The sequence below is a fragment of the Metopolophium dirhodum genome, chromosome 1, assembly GCF_019925205.1.
Source record: "Metopolophium dirhodum isolate CAU chromosome 1, ASM1992520v1, whole genome shotgun sequence".
In the NCBI taxonomy this organism is placed as follows: domain Eukaryota; kingdom Metazoa; phylum Arthropoda; class Insecta; order Hemiptera; family Aphididae; genus Metopolophium; species Metopolophium dirhodum.
The window spans coordinates 106,485,141-106,494,271 of record NC_083560.1 but is presented as its reverse complement, the minus strand read 5'-3'; the positions used below and the strand labels follow the sequence as shown (position 1 = coordinate 106,494,271).

Below are 9,131 nucleotides of genomic sequence, written 5' to 3'. Positions count from 1 at the left end.
ATAATGTAGTCTGTTTATTTATCTATTCTATTTTTGATGTACTTTTTTATATTATATTTATTGCAATTTATGCTTTAATTACTATAGCTCTAATTAAAAATTAGTTCTACATGTATGTCTATTTATGTTTTTGAATTATAGTCAGATATGACGCAATTTTTTACGAAATATCTAAAATACTACAAAATTTATAAATGTCATCAACTTAGCTCTTAATAGTACTCCATCTTAACCGATAAGAGGTTATCCTCAGTAGTGAGATGGGCCATCTAACCATGTTATACATATAATCATTGATTACTTATTTAAACTGTAATAAATAAAATTAAAGTTATCAGTTTGAGAACATTTGGATTTTTTTTTGTTTTTTTTCATTTAATTATTAAAACTTATTGGTAAATACTATAGAAAAAATAAAAACACTATGACACAGATAAAGTTGTTCCTTACGCGTTGTAGAATTTTGGTAATTCTACTATAAAAACCAAGGGAGTGGTTCTATCCCACGCAGAACAGTTCTTTATTATGTTGTATATTTGTAAGACGGAGACAACGCATACGGATATCACGACCTCTTAAGTTGTGCCTCTGATGGACGTACCAGGAGTAGGCCCGAAGGCCTAGTTCGGACGCATTTTTGGCAGAATTATTTCCATTTGGGCACCCGTAGGTTTCTGCCATGCCCGGTTGGGGTATGGCAGCCTCACCGTCTAGACCAGTAGTTCTCAACCGGGGTGACATGTCACCTTAGGGTGTCGTGGACCTAGCTTAGGGGTGACGCAGAATTTTAACAAGAAAAGAAAAAATTTAAAAATAAATTTTTCGATAATAGTAAAAATATAATAATAATAATAAAATTTCGAAAACAATCATATTATTTCTTACACCTATACCACCACCATTTCACATTAAATTTAAATAAATCATTATTTTTTTTTTAACTTTAATTTTTTTCTGTACTGTAATTTTTTTTTTTTTAATAAAAGAATAATTTTAATATATACAGCTAAGATTGTTTATTATTTTGATTTTAGGTTTTTTTTTTTTTTACATTACACAGTTAGGGTGACGCGATGTTTGATTCTAGTGGCTAAAGGTGACATGAATCAAAAAAGGTTGAGAACTACTGGTCTAGACAGTTGCCTGCCCAGAGAGCGATGCCGCCCGTGACCAGGATTCGAACCGGCGACGGTGCGCGTTACAACCGACGCCGTAGTTCGCTCGGGCACTCCATCCCCCTTTTTGACTAATGGCTAATGAGTAATAAGTAATAATAATATATTATAATAGAAATCGGTATCGACTGGTTGTTGTCGTCGAAAATAGTACACAATTTTACTAGAAACATAAATAATAATATTACAATTATATCTACAACATAAAAACATATCTAGATAAACTTCAGTATATGACTGATATTTTAATCCAAGATATTTTCATCTAACATTTAGATTTATATCTAGATAAGACAATAGGTAATTAATATTTGTATCTTTACTCTGTCCAAAGATAATAAACGCGTCGGTCCTGTACCGCGCATCCCCTCGCGTACCCAGCCTAGTATTTCAATCTCGATCGTCCGAGGACGATGAAATGGACAATTATTACTATAGTAATATTATGTTATAATTCGTAATTTTTTTATTGAGAGCTTTTTTCAGTGGGTAAATATACCCAGTGTATTTTCCGCGATTTGTACGATCGCAACTACGCTGCAACTTAATTATACCTACATAACATGCCAACGTCAATGCCACGCACTAGTGAACCACGATGTAGTCTATAACATAATAATATAAACAGCCGTTATTATAAATTATAATAATTTATAACAATTACTAATGAGCTATACTCACTGCAGGTATACAACTTGCGGTATGTGTTTATTATTGTATAATATATAGGCGATCGCCATATTATTATGTCAACACATCATCAAATACACAATTGTAATATTATTAACATGTGCAATCCTTAAATGCGACTTTATGGAGATCAAGGCTAACTGTTTATTTGTCCATCTCAAACTAGCACGTCCGGTACATTATTGCACCTACACGTAATGAATGAGCGAGCAAAGAACAAATGCAAATCCACTCACAGCAACATCACGTCAGGTTTTCTCGGTCGGCTTCTCGATGTCGTAAGAATTATTATTATTCCAAACTCGCAAAATCGTGTTATCTGGCCCCGAACTATTGTTTAACGTTTTATATACTTAGGTAATATTACTATCATTGGAGGTGTTATTAATAAGTCGGGTTTCTATACGACCGAGCACCGTGTCCCGTTACACGACTTTACAAATTAAATACGATCTTCTGGTGCATAATAATATAATATTAACCATTAGTACCTTACCATTTATAATAACCACACAGTGTAAAGCTTCATACAACCCAATGGTTATCAATCTTTGGTATCATTGCAGGTATGCTCATTACACGGATTACTAAAAATTTAAACCAGGTTATATATGGTATCAAACAAATGTTTCGGCCAATTATTAGTAGGGCCACATTTATACACTGGGAATGTTGTACTACGCGGTTTATCCGGGTTTTCCCTAATATACTCTGCGGGAATAACGATACCGCCTTGTAGAATCAACCAAATTCCATAATTTTTTTTTTTAATTGCTAGAAGGAAATATTTTACAGCCCACATCGATCTCTGTTTTTCAATATTTTATTCTCAAACTTTATAATATGTCTAAGAAAATGCAAGATAAAAAGCATTTTTTTACAAATTTTTTAATACAATTATTTAAAATAAAATAAAATAAAATACAAAATCAGTGATCGATGCAAGCTGTAGGAGTCTTCTTCTTTCAGATAAAAAAAATAGTCATCAAAATCTGACGATTCTACAAAGCTTGAGAGTTATTCCCTTAAAGTCATTTTTTTCGATATAATACGCCCTATCAACCTCCCCTAAATAGATATCGGGTAGTAGATTAGTGGAAAAGTCTTATAATTGAGGTGGCGACTAAAATATAAAATTTAATTTTTAAATTTTATAGAATTGTGGAAAATTTGAAAAACTGGCACCGGGGCCCTTAAATAATATTATTTAGGTAAAGGGTAAAAAATATATTGAATTTATGGCCAGCACAAAAATATCCAATATTAGCTGCCTAGGCTCCACAAAATAATAAATATATAAAATGTTATGACATTATTCTATTATGACAAATGTATAATACAATTTTACAGCCACTCAGTCAATGTAACTTCTACCATTAATTTTTATATTCCAAGAACAAGCTTTACTCTAAATTTTTTTTAATTCATTATTATGAATATGTGCTTTAAATACAAAGGATATATGTTATATACATTTAGGCAGAAGGTTCTTGCTAATTAATAGTAATAATTGTCAAATATCTAAATTAACATTAATAATGTTCAAAATCACAATTTATTATTGAGCAACTACTTAATGAAAATGAACATATTACATATAAAAAATATAATTAATAGGTACGATAACGAATATTATAGTTTTTAAATACATGTCATAGATCAAATTTCTAAGATCTTGCCTTATGTTTTAGCTGGTGTGTTGCGAGTTGCGCGGTTGTGTTGAATGACTTGTTGCACTGGTATGGTTTTTCTCCAGTGTGCATCCGCTGGTGATTCGTTAAACTGTCAAGTTTTAAAGTTTCAGCACCGTAGTTCTTTTATTGTCTGTAGTGTTTGTGCATGTCTTAAGGTTATGTTCATTTGATTTAAATTATAACACAATACAATTTTTTTCACAAAGTACAGTCTACTAATACCGTATGAAGCAAAAGCACATTTTTATACAAAAAAATCAGTTCGTTTTTTCAACATGAAATTGCTCAAAAACAGCGACCAGTGTGAAGGGAAATCAAATATTTTTAACTGGACTATATTTTTAAATTGGATTGTATACAAAACGCGTATATCTAATAGTTAAAATAGAAAATTTTAAACAACGCCATCACGGTGTCAAGGACATTCAAAAATCAATTGATAGTTATTATTGAGAAACAACAAAATGAAAAATTGATCATGTGATATTACTAACTTACGATAACGTAATTTAACATATGTGAATCCAGCCCAAACTTAGAAATCCCTTATTTTTATCAATTAGCTCTTATGCCTCAGCCGATGTAATTTTATTGGGCAACTTTGAATGAATGACTTGTTGCATAAGTCACACGATTACCTATGGTTTCTCTCCTCAATGAACAAATCATTGATGCATTATATTTCATAAGTTATGTGCCTATATATTTTGATGAGCATTCATACGTTATGGGGCTCTGTAGGATTGTCTTAACAAACACAAGGACTCCACCTCTCAGAACAAAAAAGTTTGAGGACTGCTGCACTAGGAGATGGCAAACATTTGAAACACATAGCATTCAAAAATTAGCCATTGGGGGGTTTACTAGTATCACTTCCAACATGATTGCTTATTTTTTCTAATATCCACTAATACAAAAAAAAATAAAAATTAGCTCACACATTCCATTTATTTGCATCAGATTCAATTAAATGAACAAATTTTATATAAATAGGTATTGGGTATCAAGGAAATAACTCGTACGCACCCTTCAAAGTAGTCGGTATGTCGTCGACCATTTGTAGGTTTTGAAAATAAAAAAATCACGAAATTCTTTAAGGCTGTTGTTTTTAATATTAAAGTGACCTAACCAGCGAAGGGAAAGTAATGCTTATTTTTTAATGAACTAGTGATCATGATACAATAACAAAATTTAACATCTGTAAATACAGAGCGAAGGACATATTATTATTTCTAATATCTGGCTCTCATGTCTCTCATGCAGTCATGAATGCGTTCGTAGGTGATTCGTTAGTTAGATAGTTTAACCGAACGACATGTTGCAAACATCACACAGACACGGTTTCTCTCCAGTGTGTATCCGCCGATGCATCGCCAAACTCCCACTATCGCTGAATGACTTTTCGCATATATCACATGGAAAAGGTTTCTCTCCAGTGTGCGCCCGCCGGTGTTTCGTCAGATTGGCACTTTGACTAAACGATTTCTCACATACATCGCATGCGTAAGGTTTCTCCCCAGTATGAATTCGACGGTGCTGAATTAAATTGCTACTAACACTAAACGACTCGTCACATACGTCGCAAGCGTAAGGTTTCTCTCCAGTGTGTGTCCGATGGTGTGACGTCAGATTTGTACTTTGACTAAACGATTTCTCACATACATAGCATGCGTACGGTTTCTCTCCAGTGTGCGCCCGCCGGCGTTTCGTCAGATTGGCACTTTGACTAAACGATTTCTCACATACATCGCATGTGTAAGGTTTCTCCCCAGTATGAATTCGACGGTGCTGAATTAAATTGCTACTGACACTAAACGACTCGTCACATATGTCGCAAGCGTAAGGTTTCTCTCCAGTGTGCGTCCGTCGATGCTTCGTTAAACCTCCATTCTCGCTGAATGACTTTTCGCATATGTCACATGGAAACGGTTTCTCTCCAGTGTGCGTCCGCCGGTGTAACATCAGATGTGCACTTTGACTAAACGACTTTTCACATATGTCGCAAGGGTAAGGTTTCTCTCCGGTGTGCGTCCGCCGATGCATCGCCAAACTCCCACTATCGCTGAATGACTTTTCGCATATATCACATGGAAAAGGTTTCTCTCCAGTGTGCGCCCGCCGATGTTTCGTCAGATTGGCACTTTGACTAAACGATTTCTCACATACATCGCATGCGTAAGGTTTCTCCCCAGTATGAATTCGACGGTGCTGAATTAAATTGCTACTAACACTAAACGACTCGTCACATACGTCGCAAGCATAAGGTTTCTCTCCAGTGTGCGTCCGTTGATGCTTCGTCAAACCTCCATTATCGCTGAATGACTTTTCGCATATGTCACACGGAAACGGTTTCTCTCCAGTGTGTGTCCGATGGTGTGACGTCAGATTTGTACTTTGACTAAACGATTTCTCACATACATAGCATGCGTACGGTTTCTCTCCAGTGTGCGCCCGCCGGTGTTTCGTCAGATTGGCACTTTGACTAAACGATTTCTCACATACATCGCATGCGTAAGGTTTCTCCCCAGTATGAATTCGACGGTGCTGAATTAAATTGCTACTGACACTAAACGACTCGTCACATATGTCGCAAGCGTAAGGTTTCTCTCCAGTGTGCGTCCGTCGATGCTTCGTCAAACCTCCATTCTCGCTGAATGACTTTTTGCATATGTCGCAAGGGTAAGGTTTCTCTCCAGTGTGTGTCCGTCGATGCTTCGTCAAACCTCCATTATTGCTGAATGACTTTTCGCATATGTCACATGGAAACGGTTTCTCTCCAGTGTGCGTCCGCCGGTGTAACATCAGATGTGCACTTTGACTAAACGACTTTTCACATATGTCGCAAGGGTAAGGTTTCTCTCCGGTGTGCGTCCGCCGATGCATCGCCAAACTCCCACTATCGCTGAATGACTTTTCGCATATATCACATGGAAAAGGTTTCTCTCCAGTGTGCGCCCGCCGATGTTTCGTCAGATTGGCACTTTGACTAAACGATTTCTCACATACATCGCATGCGTACGGTTTCTCTCCAGTATGAATTCGACGGTGCTGAATTAAACTGCTACTAAAACTAAACGACTGGTCGCATATGTCACAAGAGTAAGGTTTCCCCTTAGTGTGCGTCCGTCGATGCTTCGTCAAATTTTCATTATTGCTGAATGACTTGTCGCACACGTCACATGAGTAATTTTTTTTTCCCACGTGCGTCCTACAGCTACATGTGAGATTTTCCATTTAAATACTTTATTATCAATTATTATCATTAATTGGAAATGTCACTGTTATTTCCGTTGCTCCGATTAAATATTATTATAGTCTGGCATTATTGATTTATGCATATCTACAACTAATTATTTGTTGTTGCCAACGTGGTTATATATATATTTATCTACTATGGTTGTTGCTAGACTCTTCTGTTATTAAGGTCAATTTGAATGTATATTGTTATATCCGGGTTTTCAGGCCAGTATTTAGTGATCTACCATTTAAAGGTGTTTTACTATCAAGATTGAATAAGAAAGTGGAGAAATGAATGATATTGTATGACTGTGATCGGAATTTCAGTGTAACTCTAAATTTTAAATAATATAATATTATGTTTAATAGAAGTTTATCATAATTTACAATTATAATTTATTGGTAAAATGCTTTTATTCTGGTATTTTTCTTAAATATTGATGATAACATTTTATTTGAGTTAGCAGTTTTTCCAAAAAAACTTGGAAAAAGGTGGTACTTTTAGTGACCACCGCCAAAATAATAGGCCTTTTTGAATACAAAGTTATCAAATCCAAACTTATACTAACTAACTTCAATAACAAATTATATTAGTACCATAAGAAGGAAACAAATATTTGAATCCTCCAACTTACAGGTAACTAGAATATTGTATACCATTTAAAAATTGATAAATGATATAAAAACAAAATAACATTAGGTATATAAAGTCCAGATAATTCTGAAAAACAAATATAAAACCTTTTTTATATACCTAAATAATAATAAAAACACAATATAAAATTATATAAGCAATTAAGATAACTTATAGTGAAATAAATGGATACCCTTTTGCAATAGATAAATAATAAAAAAACAATTTAATATCATATAAATAATCCAGATAATGCAGGAAAAACAAATTTAAACCCTTTTTATATAAATAAGAAAATATTTTTATAAAATTGTATAAGCAACGTAGATAACTCTAAATAAAATACACGTTTACCCTTTTGAAATAAATTGATAATAATAAAAATTATTGATAATTTAATTATATGATAATCTTTAAGCAAGTTTTGTCTGTCTTGATACACAAAGGAACTTTACAAGTAGAACAAATCCATTTTGTTCTTTGTGGTTTTTTTTAGTGGAACACATTCACACCGTTTACTACTATACTGAATTGGTTGATGTTTAGATTCAGTAAGTCTCAAATGTTTTGAGACATGTGGCTTGTGGTTGCTGATTTCAGTATTTGATTTAGATCTTCTTTTCACTATGGATGGGGATTGCACATCAACTAATTTTATAGATAATAAACCTTGGTAAACCTCTCTACGAAAATCTTTATTAGTTATTTGTTACCGTCTGTATCCAATATTATTTGTAAATTAATTGATAATACACCAATCAACAAAATGAAAAAAAAACAGTCTCATGTACCACTTATGGCTCTTTCTGTCACACTGGTAATCTTTTTTTAGATGGTCATAATTGTCAACAAAGTTCACATTTGAATTATAATCCTTCAATGCTAAGGAACATTGAACTTTAGAAGTACTCCCATCTTAGTCTTTCCTGTTGACAAATATTTTGTCATCTGGTGAGTGAAGAGAAGATAATAATATAATATATGAACTGCTTTTCGATCTTTCCATTTATAAAAAGCCATCCCCTTATTGCTTGTTGTCCAATCATAATCGCCTCTTTGCAGCTGGTTGTCTCTTGTAAGTGTTGGAAGACATTTTCGATTAGATCTAACAGTTCCACATGCATATATTTTTTTAGTCAATGTGACAGATATTATGTGTTTACAGTTGCAGTGAAATATTACTTATTATTACAGTAACTAAAATTGTGTTGTTTATTTAATCTTTTGTCGACCTACATTATAATCCTTTTTCAAAATGTATGCAAAATGATCTATGTTATGCATTATCTATGGTAAGACGGAGGCAACAAATGCGGGTATAACGTCATTATGGTTCAATGTCACATACCTAGTACTTTTCTGCATTGAACGTCTGACCTCATACTGTTTTAATATTATATATTTTTATATCTACTTTAAAAGTTTAGATCAATGTTGTTTCACGTCGTTTTCATTTAATTTTTAGATTTTTAGATTCTGAGTGGAGCGAGGGATCTAGTCGTTTTACAATTGTGTTTATTTTTATTTTTATTTAATTTTTTATTTTTATCCTATATACAAAAGTTCTACCTGAAGGAGTGCTTCGATTTCAACATATAGTATCTAACGTTTTAGCAAATTGGATCAAGATGGTACTTTAAAAATGTCATTTTTCGATTTTCTCTATAGTTATTTAATGCCACGGGAAAAACCACCCACAAA

At 33.6% G+C, this 9,131-nt stretch overlaps 1 protein-coding gene across 1 annotated transcript; it reads right to left on the bottom strand.

Moving 5' to 3' along the window:
• Positions 1 to 3,682: 3,682 nt before the first annotated feature.
• Positions 3,683 to 6,442, bottom strand: LOC132934829 (zinc finger protein 271-like). Its single transcript, XM_061001210.1, has 2 exons — positions 4,939 to 6,442; positions 3,683 to 3,708 (listed from the first exon to the last, which is right to left on the bottom strand). Exons 1-2 carry the CDS (start codon positions 6,440 to 6,442, stop codon positions 3,683 to 3,685), a joined length of 1,530 nt encoding a protein of 509 aa, XP_060857193.1.
• Between the last annotated feature and the right edge of the window lie 2,689 nt (positions 6,443 to 9,131).